At 40.6% G+C, this 17,448-nt stretch overlaps 3 protein-coding genes, 2 long non-coding RNA genes and 7 other non-coding genes across 15 annotated transcripts; 10 read left to right on the top strand and 2 right to left on the bottom strand.

Annotated features, from left to right (window-relative positions):
• The first annotated feature begins 15 nt into the window (after positions 1–15).
• Positions 16–6,449, top strand: lctlb (lactase-like b). Of its 3 annotated transcripts, XR_003984874.1 has the most exons (16): positions 16–307; positions 1,170–1,356; positions 1,450–1,610; positions 1,710–1,797; positions 1,904–2,013; positions 2,097–2,225; positions 2,326–2,421; positions 2,525–2,579; positions 2,663–2,824; positions 2,904–3,181; positions 3,289–3,415; positions 4,302–4,501; positions 4,639–4,702; positions 4,993–5,066; positions 5,543–5,587; positions 5,766–6,449. XR_003984874.1 is itself a non-coding variant. In XM_030425400.1 (15 exons), the coding sequence occupies exons 2-15, from the start codon at positions 1,230–1,232 to the stop codon at positions 5,879–5,881; spliced, it is 1,758 nt and encodes a 585-aa protein (XP_030281260.1). In that variant the 5' UTR covers positions 16–307; positions 1,170–1,229; the 3' UTR covers positions 5,882–6,449. The 3 variants fall into 3 exon arrangements, 2 of the variants coding, with proteins under 2 accessions (XP_030281260.1, XP_030281261.1); XM_030425400.1 differs by lacking the exon at positions 4,993–5,066; XM_030425401.1 differs by lacking the exons at positions 4,993–5,066; positions 5,543–5,587.
• Positions 2,501–2,981, bottom strand: LOC115586395 (uncharacterized). The gene is made up of 2 exons (XR_003984876.1): positions 2,886–2,981; positions 2,501–2,795 (listed from the first exon to the last, which is right to left on the bottom strand). It is a non-coding gene; the product is annotated as an uncharacterized LOC115586395 (long non-coding RNA).
• On the bottom strand, positions 5,949–10,974 carry zwilch (zwilch kinetochore protein). Of its 2 annotated transcripts, none has more exons than XM_030425398.1 (18): positions 10,768–10,974; positions 10,527–10,569; positions 10,322–10,423; positions 9,848–10,011; positions 9,535–9,725; positions 9,313–9,392; positions 9,081–9,245; positions 8,889–8,960; positions 8,705–8,798; positions 8,555–8,607; positions 8,359–8,461; positions 8,177–8,256; positions 7,929–8,085; positions 7,756–7,784; positions 7,521–7,657; positions 7,327–7,422; positions 6,680–6,795; positions 5,949–6,568 (listed from the first exon to the last, which is right to left on the bottom strand). In XM_030425398.1, exons 1-18 carry the CDS (start codon positions 10,815–10,817, stop codon positions 6,480–6,482), a joined length of 1,821 nt encoding a protein of 606 aa, XP_030281258.1. In that variant the 5' UTR covers positions 10,818–10,974; the 3' UTR covers positions 5,949–6,479. The 2 variants fall into 2 exon arrangements, with proteins under 2 accessions (XP_030281258.1, XP_030281259.1); XM_030425399.1 differs by having other exon boundaries at positions 9,081–9,236; positions 10,768–10,973.
• Positions 10,975–11,346: 372 nt separating this feature from the next.
• rpl4 (ribosomal protein L4) lies at positions 11,347–15,218 on the top strand. Its single transcript, XM_030425644.1, has 10 exons — positions 11,347–11,453; positions 12,366–12,537; positions 12,679–12,785; positions 13,039–13,177; positions 13,468–13,592; positions 13,972–14,101; positions 14,257–14,413; positions 14,616–14,699; positions 14,875–14,995; positions 15,085–15,218. The coding sequence occupies exons 1-10, from the start codon at positions 11,451–11,453 to the stop codon at positions 15,154–15,156; spliced, it is 1,110 nt and encodes a 369-aa protein (XP_030281504.1). The 5' UTR covers positions 11,347–11,450; the 3' UTR covers positions 15,157–15,218.
• On the top strand, positions 12,875–12,974 carry LOC115587386 (small nucleolar RNA SNORD16). Its single transcript, XR_003985040.1, has one exon. It is a non-coding gene; the product is annotated as a small nucleolar RNA SNORD16 (small nucleolar RNA).
• Positions 13,284–13,383, top strand: LOC115587387 (small nucleolar RNA SNORD16). The gene has a single exon (XR_003985041.1). It is a non-coding gene; the product is annotated as a small nucleolar RNA SNORD16 (small nucleolar RNA).
• Positions 14,470–14,541, top strand: LOC115587382 (small nucleolar RNA SNORD18). The gene has a single exon (XR_003985037.1). It is a non-coding gene; the product is annotated as a small nucleolar RNA SNORD18 (small nucleolar RNA).
• On the top strand, positions 14,739–14,805 carry LOC115587385 (small nucleolar RNA SNORD18). The gene has a single exon (XR_003985039.1). It is a non-coding gene; the product is annotated as a small nucleolar RNA SNORD18 (small nucleolar RNA).
• Positions 15,219–16,623: 1,405 nt separating the features above from the next.
• LOC115587380 (small nucleolar RNA SNORD18) lies at positions 16,624–16,695 on the top strand. The gene has a single exon (XR_003985035.1). It is a non-coding gene; the product is annotated as a small nucleolar RNA SNORD18 (small nucleolar RNA).
• A 198-nt stretch (positions 16,696–16,893) lies between these two features.
• Positions 16,894–16,964, top strand: LOC115587381 (small nucleolar RNA SNORD18). The gene has a single exon (XR_003985036.1). It is a non-coding gene; the product is annotated as a small nucleolar RNA SNORD18 (small nucleolar RNA).
• On the top strand, positions 16,925–17,437 carry LOC115586521 (uncharacterized). The gene is made up of 2 exons (XR_003984888.1): positions 16,925–17,119; positions 17,296–17,437. It is a non-coding gene; the product is annotated as an uncharacterized LOC115586521 (long non-coding RNA).
• LOC115587384 (small nucleolar RNA SNORD18) lies at positions 17,159–17,225 on the top strand. Its single transcript, XR_003985038.1, has one exon. It is a non-coding gene; the product is annotated as a small nucleolar RNA SNORD18 (small nucleolar RNA).
• Positions 17,438–17,448: the final 11 nt, after the last annotated feature.

Here is a 17,448-nt window from a genome sequence, read left to right as displayed (position 1 = left end):
TGTAAAAGTGTCCTAACCTGACCCAGGCAAATGGGTAATGCAGTGCAAACACTTTCCATCCGCAACCCATTCAGCAATTTCTAAACAGCTAAAACAATACAGTGCGCCTCACAATAAATCCAGCTTTCACACTGACAGCCGGGACAGCTCTGGAGAGGGGTGGTGCTACAACAGGCTCTGTACAATAGAGACTGCACCAATAGATATAGACGGCTTTCTACATGGTCCGCTGTTCCAGGAGGGCTCCCATTCACCCAGGCTTCAGCACACACACCTGATGCAAATGACATTTTCATAAGGTACACAGGTAATTGGACATCTTACTCAGTATATTTGCTTTGTGAATTTAGTTTTTCTAGCGATGGTTATGGATATTTTTGGATGGAGTTAATTACTTGCAGGAGGAATACTAAAACAAAATTGCTTAACGGAGAAAAACATACATCTGAGGGAAAACAAAGGTAAACAATAAGTGTTCACAATTGCAGGAACATGAATATTTTTAGGCTCTTTGATCAAACTTTTATCATATTTTTGATTTAAGACCATCATAGTGCAATGCCTTCACTTTTGCATTACATGACAAATCTTATGTATCCAACTGATGGCAGGCTTGTTAGAGCATAGGACTGAAATGTATCACAGTGCTCCTGAACAGCTGGAATTGAAATTATTTACAAAGAGAAATCAATTTTTTTCTTAGAGATGTGACCAATCAAATCTGGATACGAACCATGAACATTTAACAAATAGTGCTCTTTGCTTCCTTATATCAGATAAGGTTATGAAAGATGCCATATACGCATTTATTCTACATGTGTATGCACTCACTGTCATGTGATTGTGAACCGTAAATATATCAACCTCTCTAACATTAACTTTGCTTACAGAGGTAAAACCACAGTTTCTATGGGATGTGTCTGCCTCAGCAAGATGAGCTCACACTCCATTGAGTTTGAAAAGGGGGTATTTGGCTCTGCATTATGGATGCGGGACCCCCACGTAGTTCATTGCATTGGATGCTTTCAGACTGTTTAATGACAGTTTATCGTGATTATATCAAAACTTTTTTGTGACTTATATTTTTGGAAAGGACAGATTTAAACGTATGTGTGTGATTAAGTTTTGTAATTTAGTTGTGATGCTGATTAATTCTCATCTGTGTGCAGACATCAGTGAGAGACTGGAGTAGAACCGGACAGTGACTGTGCTGCAGGCTCAGGAGTACCATGCTGCCCCGCTGTGCATTCAGTGTGTGCCATGTGCTTGTGTTGGTGCTGTGTCTGTCTTCGGCTGAGGACTTCGACTGGACAAAGAACGACCACGGCTCCTTCTATTATGGCACTTTTCCAGCTGGTAAACACATGATGTTGCGGCTTAATAATTGGTGGTTTCCCTCCTCAAAAACTGGTCAACTACCTCAGAGCTGAATGGTTGTGTCTCTGCTAGGATTTTCGTGGGGTGCCGGCAGTTCAGCCTATCAGACCGAAGGAGCCTGGGACAAAGATGGAAAAGGACTGAGCATCTGGGACGTGTTCAGTCACAAGAAAGGAAAAATCCAACAAAACGACACCGGGGATTCCTCTTGTGAGGGCTACCACAAATTCAAGGTGAGGTGATCAGCTGTGGTGTGTCTGAGGGATAAGGAGAAAATAGGAAGGAGATCAAAATATTTCACTCCTTCGTCTGTCTGCATGTGTGTTGTGCAGGATGATGTTTCTTTGATGAAGGAGCTGAAGCTTAATCACTATCGCTTCTCAATATCCTGGCCAAGAATCATCCCAACCGGCATAAAGTGTGAGTAACTGCTCCTGATTCAAGCCTTTTGAACCTGAAGTGACATGTATGATTGTATTTAATTGCCAAAGCTGAGGAGTTATGTGCACTTTGATACCATTTGCAGCCGATCATATAAATGAAAAAGGAATACAGTACTATGACGAGCTCATCAACCACCTGCTGGAGAGCAAGATCACTCCTATTGTTACCCTGTATCACTGGGACCTTCCACAGGTCGGTACACAAAAGACCGATAATCCTTGACCTCAGCCATTACTCTTCTTCTTACTCTGTGACTGTATTCCTTGCTTTTCCAGGTCTTACAAGAGAAATATGGTGGATGGCAGAATATAACCATGGTCAATCATTTCAATGAATTTGCCAACCTGTGCTTTGAGAGATTTGGCAACCGGGTCAAGAACTGGATCACTTTCAATAATCCATGGGTAGGTTTTACATTCACGCATGGTACATATACATCTCTGGGTGAACATGTATTTACCTGCGATTGAAAATTCCATTATCACACTCCATAATCTGCCTCAGTCTGTGGCAGTTGAAGGATATGAGACAGGTGAGCATGCTCCTGGACTGCGGCTGAGAGGCACAGGGGCCTACAGAGCTGCCCATCACATAATCAAGGTAAGAGATCAAATCTATATTCAGCTATCATAAACACTTTGATTCCACTCCATTCTACTTTCAACTGAAATAACATTCATAACATCTTTGTTTTTTTTAATAGGCCCACGCTAAAGTTTGGCACAGTTATGATACACAGTGGAGGGCAAAACAAAAAGGTAACCAAGGTCAAACACCTTGAAAGTAACATGTTAACTCATTGCCTATCTTGGTGCTGAGAGGTGCTGTTTTACATCTGCAGGTCTTGTTGGCATTTCTCTGTCTGGAGACTGGGGAGAGCCGGTGGATATAAGCAACCAGAAAGACATCGAAGCAGCTGAGAGATACGTCCAGTTCTACCTGGGCTGGTTTGCTACACCCATCTTTCATGGAGACTACCCTCAAGTGATGAAAGACTTCATTGGTAAGACACATTGTTAACAGTTAATCTTGAAGAAATATATGACAGTTAACTAATCACTTACGTGTGTCTGTGTGCACAGGAAGGAAGAGTGTCCAACAGGGCCTCGGGACGTCTCGCCTGCCAACATTTTCCCCCCAAGAGAAAAGCTACATCAAGGGGACCTGCGATTTCCTCGGCATCGGCCATTTCACCACCCGCTACATCACCCAAAAGAGCAACCCGTCCGGTCGCAGCAGCGGCAGCTACTTCACTGACCGTGACCTGGCCGAGCTGGTAGACCCGCGATGGCCTGATCCTGGGTCTGAGTGGCTCTACTCTGTGCCATGGGGTTTCAGACGTCTACTTAATTTCGTCAAGGTGACCAAACAGACTTGTTGACATTTGTAATTTACCTGAAATGATCACCCGCATTGAAATTACATTAAGAGAACTTGTTGCACATCATGTTGTTTTTCCCAATCTAGACTCAGTATGGGAACCCCATGGTTTATGTGACCGAGAATGGCGTCTCTGAGAAGATGTTGTGCACAGAGCTGTGTGATGACTGGAGGATACAGTATTACAAAGACTACATCAATGAGATGCTCAAAGGTGAGCAGTGGTGGTAATATCAGCAAAATGTAGCTAATGGGGCTCTATGTAACAAGTTGCAGCAATTTTCGTTGTTTCATTGTTTCAGTGTAGAGCCAATTTTAGATGCTTTGTATACTACTGGGTTGATAGTAATATGGTACTGCATCACATCATTTTAGCCAGCCACTAACTATAAGTTTAAAATACATTTAGTGGAGTTTAGTATACAATGTTTACCTCTGAAATAAAGCGCAGTAGAGGTATGAAGTAGCATAAAGTAAGTTTTTAAAATTCTACTTAGAGGGCAATTCCACAAATACACTTACACACACACAAATATATACAGTATATACACACAGCCGGTTAGTTGCATTGTGGGTTATGTAGTTGATAGGATTAAAAAAGGAGTCTGTGGAACTGTTGCTAAGAAAAAAAACTGTCTGCTTCTGCGGTATCAATTTTGATAAGTTGTTTTTAAACTGTCCCTAATAAGTCTAACAGTGTTTAAAGAGTGCAGTGCTAGACCAGTGGACTGGTTTTCAAAAACTGGTTACCCACGTTACACACAATGCAATTTAGCCACAGAGTCCCATCACTGGAGGCGGTTCGTCAGATTACAAGCAGCTTCCTCTGGAGCCTCAATAGACTATATAAGAAAGTTCATATTTTTTCACATACACAGTAGTACTCCCTAAGACATGTGAACAACCTTCACTGTGTGGAAAGTAAAAAAAATGGTGGTTACCCTTTTAGTACAGTGCTTCAGTGAATGTACTTTCTTTTCACCACTGTAGGTGAATGAACACACATATGAATAAGCACCTGTGCATTTCTAGTGTTTGGTAATTAGAAGAAAATACATATTTAAGTCTAATCTGACTCTACTCTCTATGGTGTCACTCAGCTATCAAAGATGGAGCCAACGTGAAGGGCTACACTGCGTGGTCCCTGCTGGACAAATTTGAGTGGGACGAAGGCTACTCCGAGAGATTCGGCTTGTACTATGTGGACTTCAGGAACAAAAACAAGCCTCGCTATCCCAAAGCCTCTGTTCAGTTTTACAAGCGCATCATCAGCTCCAATGGATTTCCCAATCAGAGAGAGGTACAAAGCCCTGCTTCTGCTCCTCCCCAGACAGACTTTTCAGATACCGAATGACTGAATGAAAACATTAAGATTAATGAGTTAATGCTTAAAATGATTTCAGCGATGATGCGTGATTGCACTGTAAACCCCCACAGGTTGAGAACTGGAGGAGGAAGGCTGTTGAGACCTGCTCTTCTAGTAACCAGCTCCTCGCTGCAGGTCAGTTCGTCAAAACCATCCCTGACCATGTTTATCAGTGATCAGATGTGAACAACTAGCTGGGGTAAACAAAAAAAGATTCTGACCTAAATAACAGAAAACACACCTATAGTTTATAAATGCCAATAAATCCAGAATTATAATTTGACTTTATCATGTGTTGCTGTTCTTAAAACACCTCAGAAAACACATGAGCAAATTATTAGTTTAAGAAGAATGATGGAAATATAAAACTCTGAAGAAAATCTCTAACAGAATATCTGAGATATCTTCTTTGTTTGCCCCTCCAGCTAGAAGAAAATCCAAGGATCATGCAGAAATGCCAAAGGTTTGGCCAGTGCATGATGAAGTTTAGAACTTGAGGGTATATCTCTTCCATTCATGTCATTTTTTGTTGTTGTTGCTTTGTGGTTGTGTGGATTTTAAATCTAACAGAATTAAGCCTCTGCCGTTTAACACAAAGATGTGTGCAACTACGTCTCCATTTATCTGGTGTGCTTAAATCTAATTTGCGGCCGAGAACAGCCCTTTTGATTTCAGAGCACAGCAGCTTTGATAAAAACTCAGTAAGCATAAGGCTTATCTGTGGACTTGTGCCCACGGGGTATTTCTCAAAGCAGGCTAACACAGCCAGATATAATGAAACCAGTGAAACTGTCTGTGAGAGATCTGAATTAAACTTCAACACAAGGTTTTAGAAAATGATTCACTGGATTTTAAAAAGTTATCTGGCTATGCTGCGAGAGCTGCTTTCTGAAATATTCCCCAGTAGCTGCATGCAGTTCTCAAAGGGTTAAAGTGCCGTTAATCAACTCTGAGTACTTTCTCTCTTTTTATTAGAGGAACAGCGGAGTACTGCTGCCAATATTCTAAGACTTATACATGGTAAGGAATCACTCATGCTCACTATAAATCAGACAAAGGATGATTTCATTAGAGGGAAACATGATTAACCCTTTGAGTGCTGTGCTTGAGCATCATTACCCGCTTCATAAGCAGTGTCTGAGCTACATAACAATACTAGTAAATTGTTAATGTGTGTGTATGTATGTGTGCTTTGCAGACCCTCTGACCAGCCACATGGAGATGGTAACTGAGATCGTTGTTCCCACTGTGTGCACGCTCTCTATTTTGCTCAGTGCCATCTTCCTCATGTTCCTGCTGCGGAGGCGGAACTAAAAAGGAGCTCTCGCTGTGTGCATGTTGACATTCACAAGCACCAAAACACAATCACATACAATTATACTGTAGGTGCCACCTTTCTTTATTGGACAATGTGTGAACATAAATACATTATTTGAACTGAATTTCAAGAAAATTACTGACTTCATCAATTTGATGTGCATACAGTTGCTGTTTAGCCTACAATGATGAACTTAGTAAAAGACACTCAAACTCAAGTGTGGATAGCCCTGCAACCTTTTTGGATTTTACAATATTGCTGTGGAATATTACCATTGCAAACAGCCCTTGTGGTCCACTGCACTTTGTGTTTTCATTTGGTTACAACTGGGAGCTGTTTGGCAAAATTTCTTTCGACCCCTATATTGAACAGAAGTAAATGCAGCAATTGTGACAGCATCACAGAGAATGCATACAAATAATTGAAAGTTGTTCTTTTAAAATGTCAGACAGAAATACAGTATATTAACAGCTGATTATATGGTTGTCTGCTATCTGGCTAGTTCTTCCTCTATTTAAAACATGTTAACTGCTGATGAAAGCATAAAAAATGACAATAAACATTCTTTGTTGTTCAGTTGTGCTCTGTGTAAGTTCATGCAAAGTTGGCGAGACCGCAGCACACCATGGTGGAGAAAAAGGCCGGATCCTCGCTGCCCCCATTCACTGTTTCGTTTGTGTAATCTGAAGTCAGAAAAATGACAGAAGGAAATGTTACCTCTGCTGTAAACTGGGATGGAGGCAACTTGTAACTATATGGCAAGTACTTTATTTAGAGTTGTGCATAAAGTTCACCTGTGTCAAAGATGATGTGATCAACCAGCGGTCTGTCACTCAGCTGTAAGGATGTCCTGACCTCACGAGCCCCGTTGCCACTGGACACCTCAACCCCCCACACTACTGGGTGCTCTCTGTGGAATGCACACGATCATGAGGGATGACACAAAACTGTTTAGGGTTTCAACTAATTAATATTTTCATATTAATTGTTTTAAAATGTCAGAAGGAAGGAAAAAATCATTCAACATGCAGAGCCCAAAGTGAGGTTGTCAGATTGTTTCTTTTATCCACCTGAGAGTCCAAACCCCAAAGACCCTTCATTTACTCAAAAATGTCAGAATATGACAAAGAAAAGCAGCAAATCCTTACATTTAAGATGCTGGAACCAACAAATGTTTAACACTTTTGCTTTAAAACTGATACAATGATCAGATTATTAAAATATTTGCAATTAATTATCTCTAGAGTACATGTTGCAGCTATTGCAACATGTGCCATCCATTACGGACGTCGTACCTTCTGTTTCACCTTTTTGACACAAGCTGAAGCCAATTACTAGCTTGTGCTAAAACATGAATTAAAAAACAAACATTTTGATTTTATTTACAGTTTTCTTTGGTTGTAATGAAGCAGGTAGTCGGTGAGCTGCAAAGGGTCCTTACTTCTGGTAGAAATGACTGATGAGCGCAGGCTTGATTTGCAGTTTGAATTCATGGTTCTCATCATATGGGTATGTCTTGTAGTGCTGCAAACATGATCTATGAGAAACACATTTTTTTTTTTTACTTTACTGTCATCTTCAGGAAAGCAAATTTTTGCACATCACACATCACTGGAAAAAGCAAAAGTGATTTACTGTGTGAGAAGGAAGAGTCGGTCGTAGGGCAAACCCAGGAATGTGCTGCAGGTCAAGATTATTTCCAGCAGATGGTGCAGTTTCCTGAGTCGGATCACTTGCTCCTGCAGATCGACGTCTGTGCTCAGGTAATAACACTACAGATGAAAAAATAGCCAAACTCAGAATATTCTAGTTTGATACTCTAATCATTTGAGAGTAACTGTCATGAAAATTGTTAAAAAAATATGCTTACCAAGTGGTTTAGAGTTGTCAGTTCTTCACCTAAGGAAAAAAAAACAGTTGCAGTTGAATATCAAAACATAGTTTGTGTTTGTGCATATGCAGTGAGGTTTAATATTACTGTGAAGCTTGGAATCGGTTAATAGAAACAGAGTTATACAGATATTCAGAGGCATTACCAATTACCAATTAGGTAGTTGATGTAATCTTTTCTCATCTTGTCCAGACCCATCTCTAGCAGCATGTGGACAGGGGTGAGCCCTGTGAGAGACACATGATCGATCTGCTTGTGGTAGGACTGCAGGATGAGCTTGCTAAGGGAGCTGCTGCTGTCTCTGTGGATCTGGAGGAAGTAAAACAAAACAGAACTTAACACACAGCAAAACTCAATCTTTTCCCAGTGATGAAAACTTTACTGAAACATCTTTTCATACCCAGGGTTTGATGTCACCATATCTTAGAGCTTCAGTGACCAATTTCAGGCAGTCTCCGATGTCTTGATATGAAATCACACCTTTGATGAAAAGCAATTGCTTTATTGCTGCTTTCTGTTTGGAAAGATTCAAACTAATCAATCACATTAACCCTACTTTCCCGAAAAGAGGGATCAACTCACTCTTTCTCATCCGAACCCAAAGCTGCTCCACAAAATCCAAATCGCCTCGTTCCAAGAGAGAGTTGAAAATTGGATCGTCCTTCTCAGACTTCAGCTTTGTGGTCTTTAACAAAAGATAAAGAGGTAAAACAGCTACAACATTAATTCTGAAATGAATGAATCTGTGAAGAGACTCTTGCTTTTAACACCGTCATACCTCAGCTGGTTTTGCAGTCTGGTCCTGTGGTGTCTTTGCAGTGTTCTGAAGCTCTGAAAGAAGAGTTTGAAAGAAAAGTTACCTTATCTACTTGTCTGCAATAAATCATCGAGATTGAGAAAAATGCAGTGATTTTAATCAAGCAGGTACCTTCTAGGAAGGCCTTGGTCAGATTTACAGCTGACGCGCTTTCCAAAGGTTCCATCCACTCCGTCTCACCAGTTCTCAAACCATCAGCAAGAGTCTAAAATATCATGAAATTTGATAAATGTACATCTTCATCGGTACATCAATACTCATGGTCATTAATCTCAGATTACTGTGGGACACAAACCTGAAGAAACTCTAGTTCCCTGTACATCTCAAACATCGGGCTCCTCATTTCCCCACAGGCAACTTTGATATTCTGCATGTGAACATTAACAAAATAAAAAACTTGTACTTTAAAATTCAACTTTCTATCTATACCTTTAAGCATTTATGGAAGAGAGTTAGTATGTTTTGAGTGTGACACAATGGTGCTTACCAGTGTTGCTGTAGAGGACAGGGGTGGGGTCTCAAGGATACTCTCCACATGGCTCCATTTGAAATCCACCGTCACACTACTCTGTGACTTAATCAGGGTGTTTTCAACAACAGTGGAGCCTAACAAGAGGAATCTGGCACTGCCTTTAATCGCCATCTGGAAGCACTGACAGGTGTAAGTGAATGACCAACAATTCACACTGACTTACAAGAGAGGATGCGCATTCACTTACCGAGGATGGATGACACCTTCTCTTGTGCTCTTGTTTAAGCTCATCCAAGGTTATGAGAGATTTTTTGTCAACCGTTGAGCCTAATAAAATTTAAGTTGGAATGAAACAAAATGAGGGAACCATGGACATGACAGGAGCATCAGTTATAAACAGATATTACTATGCTAAAAAAAATTTCAAGTTTGGGTTATTCAAAGAAGTGCAACATAATTTGAACTATACCTTTGCAAGTAACAGAGTGTAACTTGACACCGGACACTTTATTGCCCATGCAAACTGTTTCAGCTCCAAACCAGGCTGTTCCAGCTGGATCAGACATGTCACACCGCACCCACAGAGGGTGTAAGGCCGGGTTGTTTTCCACAGCTGAAACATTAACATTTTGAGATAATGTGTACCAAGACAGCAGCTGCCTGTAAAAAGAGAAAGAAAATATTACATTTTGATTGTCAGATTATATACACTACATGTGTTATACAAGCCTGCTAGCACTTGTTTCATTTAGATGAAGCGTTAAACTTATTAGCATGATCACCTTGCTTTCATGATTGTGAGCGGCTCTGGTACCAATTCTGTCTGGAGAGCACTGGCATCACAGTCAGCAGCAACATAATCACCATCATCATCAGCTTCATCACCATCAGTGCAGTTTGATGTCTCAGTCATTAGTTGATCCTCAGGTTCATTCATTTTGGGAACCTTGTGAATTAAAAAATAAAAACATCCTCCAATGGTGAGCTTTCCTGGGAGGTTTTTCATAAGATTGTAGGACATAAACGTATCCACAGGCATTTCGAGTGGGGTATACCATTTCCTAATAAAGATAGTAATGAATGTGCACCATCCCATAGAAACATTAGTATGTCAAAAAAAACACAAGCAGTTGGTGATGTATCAGAGGAACTATGCACCAAGAAACTTCTTAAACTTGTGAAATGCAAACGTTGTTCATGTTCTCATTTACTCAGTTTACACATAACAAAGTAATACTTTTGTAGGATGCATTTACATTACTCTCAGCTTTTTCACAGATGAAGACTGACTGGTTGCCACAGTACATATTGAGTACAGGGATTCTGTCTCCATTAGTCTTTAACATTTGGATATCCTCCTGAAACCCAACAGATAACGTATCAACACCACTGCTTTGCTATAACATAGATAGGTAAGAAACATCAAATTGCGACAGGTTTTTACTCTAGCATTGACATTACCTCAAATGTACACGGATCATTGCGCCCCTCATCTTGAAGAGACCTTCCAAACGTGACAGCAAAAATGACACAACATAAATTAACATTACTTCGACAAGATCAGTATCTAGGGGTTATCGCGATAATTGAATAGTGAACATAAGCTAACATGCTGATAACACACCCACTGCCTGAAGTTAACTTGATGTTAGCCAAAAAAAGCTAAACATTAGTAACGTAAAGCATCCGAAACTAAACTCACCGCAGAATGTTATAAAACTCCTTCGCGTTAGATATCACCTTAGAGCCCATTAGAGGAATATGCAGAACAACTGTCCTGTCACAGAGCAGAGAATGAGGGGAAAATACAGAAGTTAACAGGTTTTTTCACAGACTATCGCGGTGAAGTTTTGGCTGCTACTGTTGATATTTTGACAGTCGCGCGCTCACTCAGGAGGCGACGTCACGAGGTCACAGGTCATCGCTTTATCATTATAAAATTACACATTAGAAATTCATAAACTGAGTCAGAAAAGTTTGTTAATAACGTCACCACAAATAAAATGCAAAATATAAACAAATTTGCTGGTAATTTAAGGAAAAGAATGTTACTAAGAAAATAGTTCGGCCGTTACGTTCATCATGCGCCAAGATGGCGTAAAGAAATAGTCCCAGAAGTATCATGAAACTTTACAGTGATTTTGCCAAGCATCGAGAATTTGTTTGAAATGGCAGGGAAATTGTTTCCCTCGTTATTGTGAATTTTATCGCGTGTGTTTTTTCTCGGTAAGCAAAACAATGGTTGGAAAAAATCTGTCGGCGGAAGTGATATTCGGAGAGGCGGAGGCATAAACCAGTCTGGGTCATTCACCAACTTCCTTTTCACTGTGGCCGCCATACCAGGTGGAGTGTGTTCTCCGGCGTGCCGAAAATAAAATAACGAAAATGGTGAGAAAATATACCCATATCCTGATTAACATGCTGTATTATGTGCGGGGCTATGTCGTTTTTCGTCCTTTACAAATAGGTCGGTACTTTCTGTCTCTGAGACGCTTATTTTCACATTTTATGGAGCAGTGGGTTGTAATGGTCCCGGCTAACAGAGCTAACACGAGGAGCCATTTTGGACGAATAGCTTCAATGGTTGAACCAGGTTACACGTGTTGAAAGTTCAGTAGTAGATCGCTAGCAAGTTGTTAGCAGTTGCCGCTTATTTAGATGGTATTTATATTTTCCTACCTCTAGAAAGTATTCGTGGCGTTAAAGTGTATTGATATTTTTGACAGCGTTAATGCAACTTACAATGATCGGACAAGTTGAGCTTTAAAACCGGCTTGCTAAGTCGCGTTAGCAGAAAAGAGCTAAGCTAAGGCTAACAGCCGCAGATGTCTCAGTGGATTTTTAGAAATTTTCTTAACGTAAACATGCAGTCAGTGCTGCCTCTTATACGGTTAAACTTGATTAGACCTTACAGCTGCCACGAGTCACATTAGATTGGCGTTGACGTTTGATGTTTGTCTGATTGCACATGATAGATGTAATAAGTTGTTCAAGTCATGTAATCTTAGAGTAATCACTTTAATTATAGAGAGCCACTGATATTGTAATGTGCATTTTCCATTTCAAATTCAACATGGTATTTGTTTTTGGCCTTTGTATGGCTGTACTTATAGGACAGCTTCAGAGATGACAGTAAACAGGATGAGAGAGGGAGGTTGACACGCAGCAAAGGGCCCTAGGCCGGGACTTGCATGGAGGACGAAGCGTCTGTTCTTGGGATGCCCGCTCTACCATCAGAGATAATGGTTGCCCCAACATTATATTTCTGTCAAATTCATTGATTCTCATGTTGCTTTCTAGGCCTGTGCCCGACCCTTGATCTCGGTGTACTCCGAGAAAGGAGAAACTGCAGGCAAGAATGTTGTCATGCCTGCTGTGTTCAAGGCTCCAATTCGCCCTGATGTTGTGAATTTTGTTCACACCAACATGCGCAAGAACAGCCGCCAGCCCTATGCAGTCAGCGAACTGGCAGGTGGGTGTATATGTCTGTCCCCAACTTGCATGTTTAAGTGTTGTCATCAGAGTTGAACAGTCTGTAAAGTGGCGAATGAGCTCGTGTATTCAACATCCTGCTTCCTTTGTCAATTGTAATGTGTAATTTTGCTTCTTTCAGGTCACCAGACCAGTGCTGAGTCCTGGGGTACAGGAAGAGCTGTGGCCCGTATCCCTCGTGTGAGGGGTGGTGGTACTCACCGCTCTGGCCAGGGCGCTTTTGGAAATGTATCCTTTTGAACAGAAATCACGCTGTACATTTTTTTTCTTCCTATTTACAAGACTATGTACCATGGCAAACCAAAAAAATCAAGACTTGCAGTGATGGTGTAATTTGCGTCTGACTCTGTGATCAGTGACAGAATGCCTACTGTCATATGCTGGCACAGATGGTTGACGAACAATAGAGTCTGAGCAGGTATCGGGTAGATCACTTTTTGTACTACTTAAGGAATTGTCAACCTCCTTGACTTTGATTTAGATGTGTCGTGGAGGTCGCATGTTTGCCCCCACCAAAACCTGGCGCCGCTGGCACCGCAGGATCAACACCACCCAGAAGCGCTATGCCATCTGCTCTGCCGTGGCTGCCTCTGCCATTCCTGCACTTGTGATGTCCAAAGGTACACCCCAGAAACACTTGTCAAGTATAATGTTTTTTTAAATACATTTTTATAATGAAATATTCCTAGTATTAACATTTAAAAAGTACAGCAATAACATTTGACTTGCCATGATGGTGTAATTTGCGTCTGATCCGGTGAACAGTGACAGTTGCCTGCTGTCATTAAGCTGTCACAGGAAATTGATGTGTTCTAAATTCTGAGCAAGCTCTGATAACAATGTAGACTGACATTCACAAGAAGTTTGTGTTTATGGACATCTGTTTGACACAGTGGGTATTGTGTTTTAGGACACCGCATTGAGGAAATCCCTGAGGTCCCACTGGTGGTTGAAGACAAAGTTGAGGGATACAAGAAGACCAAGGAGGCAGTGCTGCTGCTGAAAAAGCTCAAGGCCTGGAATGACATCAAGAAGGTAGTCTACATGTTTGGCACTGTATTCCATGATAGATGTAAAACACAATGAATACCAAGTTAAAGTGGTCATTTAAGCTTGATATGTATTTGATGGTCTTGATATTCATATTGTAAGAACAGAGCCAGAATCATATTATTTTTACAGACACCCCTTATGAGAATCCCTTGAGCATGTTTCTTGAAACATAGATTTTGTGTAAAGTCAAAGCAAGAGGACTGCAGCACTGGCTGAGTAAAGCATGACTGTGTGTAGTATATAGACTGAACTTTAGACTACTTTCTGTAGGATTAATTGGACAGGTCATCTGCTGGTGGTAAATGCATGAGTTTAAGCCACTCAATAGCATATTTGAATTATTCAAACTTTCTATTCTCAGGTCTACGCATCTCAGCGCATGCGTGCTGGTAAGGGTAAAATGAGGAATCGTAGGCGCATCCAACGCAGAGGACCATGCATCATCTACAACCAAGACGCTGGTGTCACTAAAGCCTTCAGAAATATCCCAGGTGGGTCATTTGTTTAAATGTGATTCATATCTTATTAAAACTTTAGTCGGCCAATGTAGTGACGTAAGCAGAAACACTTTTCTATAGATGGTGTATAATGACTCAATTTTGTGTGTTTTCAATTTTTAGTTTAATTGTTGGTCTATATTTCCAAGGCATCACTCTGCAGAACGTGAACAAACTGAACCTCCTGAGGCTTGCCCCTGGTGGTCACGTCGGACGCTTCTGCATCTGGACCGAGAGTGCTTTCCGCAAGTTGGATGAGCTGTACGGCACCTGGCGTAAACCTTCTTCCCTGAAGAAGGGCTACAAGTGAGTGTTTAAGGAGCAGTCGTAGCGTAGCACAAGTAAAACCAGTGTTGATCATATTACAGTGATGAGCTTCCACTTCATGGTCCGTGTTTTTGAAATTCTGTGATATCTGACGAAGTTCTGAGTTTGAGCCATAAATGACTTGTCAGTTTATTTCATTAATGTCAAGCATGAGGAACTGAATTCTTAATGTTCATTTCAGCCTGCCCATGCACAAGATGACCAACACAGACCTGAGCAGGATCCTGAAGAGCGAGGAGATCCAGAAAGCACTTCATGCACCTAAGTAAGTGCCACTAAACTTTTAAAATGTGTTTGAACCTGTCAACTATGATGATGTTCCACTTCAGGTCCGTGTTTCTGAACCCTGATTATTAGGAAGTCCTGAGCGACACTGATGAAACAAAACTTGCAATACAGCAGAAGTTCAGTGTTAAAAGTGGATTATGTTGTCATTGCAGCAAGAAGATCAACCGCAGAGTACTGAAGAAGAATCCTCTGAAGAACCTGAGGATAATGCTCAAACTGAACCCCTATGCCAAGACAGCAAAACGTCACGCCATCCTCAAGCATGACCCTAAAGTAAGAACCTGAACTTTCCAGTTGGAAGCAAAAATTGAATACTGTAATTGTTGACTGTGCCTTTACAACCTTGTCTGTTCTCTCCATAGATCAAGGCTAAGATGCTGAAACCCAAGAGAAAGCCTGGAAAGAAGGGAGCACCTGCTAAACCCAAGGCATAAAGAAGTATCAGTCTTTTATAGACCTGAGTTCAGAGTTAAATAAATCAGTTGGTTCAAAAGAACGAGTCGACCAGTCATTCCAAATTTGGATTCACTAGACATTATTCCAGATAGGCTAACAAAGATTTTAATCTGTCGTCATTATAAGGACTCAAGATAAAGCATAAAGGGTTTCTGTAGGTCTTTACAGAATCTTCACGTCTAAAAACCAGTTATCTAACCAGTGGACCTTTTTTTTTTTTTTTTTTTTTTTTTTTATTTGACGGGTCTTAAAAATGTAATGGACTTTGAAATTACCGTATTTTTAACTATCAATACTTTTAAGTCAAATTTTAAATCTTTTGTGGGAAATTTGTGTTTATGCAATAGAAAATTATAAAACAAAACCGACATGGAGCCAATTACCTAATCGATCAAAGTGTGTCAAATTATGGGTAACGCCTTAAAACTGTAAACATTACTTTCATGTAATACTCGAACATTTTTTGCCGTTGGTTGCAGCCTGTTGAAGATTACACATTTTAAGCCTGCTGCATCTAAAGCAAGAAACCAAATTGGGAAATTTGGTTATAAGGCATTAGAGTGGAACGAAGTCAAATTTTAAATAACAAACATCACTACCAAACTCGATCTCCAGAAAGCAGGTTAGAGTTTGTATCAATCTGAAATTGCATTCATCTTTGTCTTTTTACGGTGTTAAATTTAATTTGTAACATGCAGAAACCTTAAGGAATTTGATAAGTGGGGGAAACGATGGCTTTTGAGGCTGGCTTGTATTTGATTCCAAGTTATATCACTTGATGTAGAGGTTTACACAAAGTATACCACTGTTTGCACTGAGCGTAATTCACTTGGTACCATAATGTGAGTCCATTAGTTGAAGGACCTGGGGATGAGGGGTTTGTAGTAGATGGTATATGTGTTTACAAAGGCAGGTTCTGGTATCTATCAGAAACTGAAAACCATGATGGTGAAAAGTACTTTTTATTTAGCTCAATGGCTGCTTGTGTTATCCATTTTTTAAGGAGTGTATGCACGGCAACACTTCCTACACAGTCCCCCTCAATTTTTGGGGGAATCCCATGAGTCTGATACTCGCCTGAAGTAAAGACAAGGTCCAAACATGGAGAGCTGCAACACAGGAGTGAGTAATGCATTAATGGGTAAGATGAGGAATTGCAGATGGTTTCAACGTGGAGGATCCTGTGTTATCTACAAGCAAGATGCTGGTGCCACCAAAGCCTTCAGAAAGATCCCAGGTGTGTTCAAATGCGCGATTCAAGAAGAAACACTAACTCTCAACCTGGTGATTAATTGTGCTGTATCTTTGAAGGTATCATCGTAGAATGTGAACCAACGGAACCTCCTGAGGCATGCCCCCATCTGGCACTTTGCATAAACCTGCTTCCCTGAAATTCAAGTGAGTACTTAAGGAGTAGTCACACTGTTACATTAGTGTTAATCATATTACAGTGATGAGCTTCCACTTCATGGTCCGTGTTTTTGAAATTCTGTGATATTTAAAGAAGTTCTGAGTTTGAGCAATCAGTTGCCCTTTTCCCTGTTTTCACAAGTTTCTATATTTAAATTCTAAATGCCTTTTTTATATTCTAGCCTGCCAATGCAGAAGATGACAGACACAGACCCGAACAGGATCCTGAAGAGCGCGGGGATCCAGAGAGCACTTCGTACACCTAAGTAAGCACTGCTCAGCTCTTGAAATCAACTCTAGCCTCTCAACTATGATGATTTTCTACTTCAGGTCCGTGTTTCTGAAATTCTGTGATATTTAACGAAGTTCTGAGTTTGAGCCACATGTCGTCCTTTGCCTATTTTCACAAGTTCATATTTGATTTTAATTCTGAATGTCTTATTCCAGCCTGCTAATGTAGAAGATGACAGACACGTGGCTGAAAAGGTTCCTGAAGAGCAAGGAGATCCAGAGAGCACTTCGTACACCTAAGTAAGCACCGCTCAGCTCTTGAAATCAACTCTTGCTCGTCAACTATGATGATTTTCCACTTCAGGTCCGTGTTTCTGAACCCTGATTATTAGGAAGTCCTGAGCGACACCTTTTTAAAAAACTTGCAGTTCAGCAGAAGTTCACATTGCTAAATCTGGATTATATTGTCATTACAGCATGAAGATGAACCACAGAACCTTTGCACCAAGACAGCAAAAAGCATGACAAAGGGAACACCTGTCAAACCAAAGGCATTAATTTGTCAATCTTTTTAAAGACTTGAGTTCAATGATGAATAAATTGGTTGGTTGAAACAAACGAGTCAGACC

Source organism: Sparus aurata, chromosome 8 (genome assembly GCF_900880675.1).
Source record: "Sparus aurata chromosome 8, fSpaAur1.1, whole genome shotgun sequence".
Classification (NCBI taxonomy): Eukaryota; Metazoa; Chordata; class Actinopteri; order Spariformes; family Sparidae; genus Sparus; species Sparus aurata.
The sequence above is the reverse complement of the archived record's forward strand: the minus strand, read 5'-3'. Positions and strand labels throughout refer to the sequence as shown.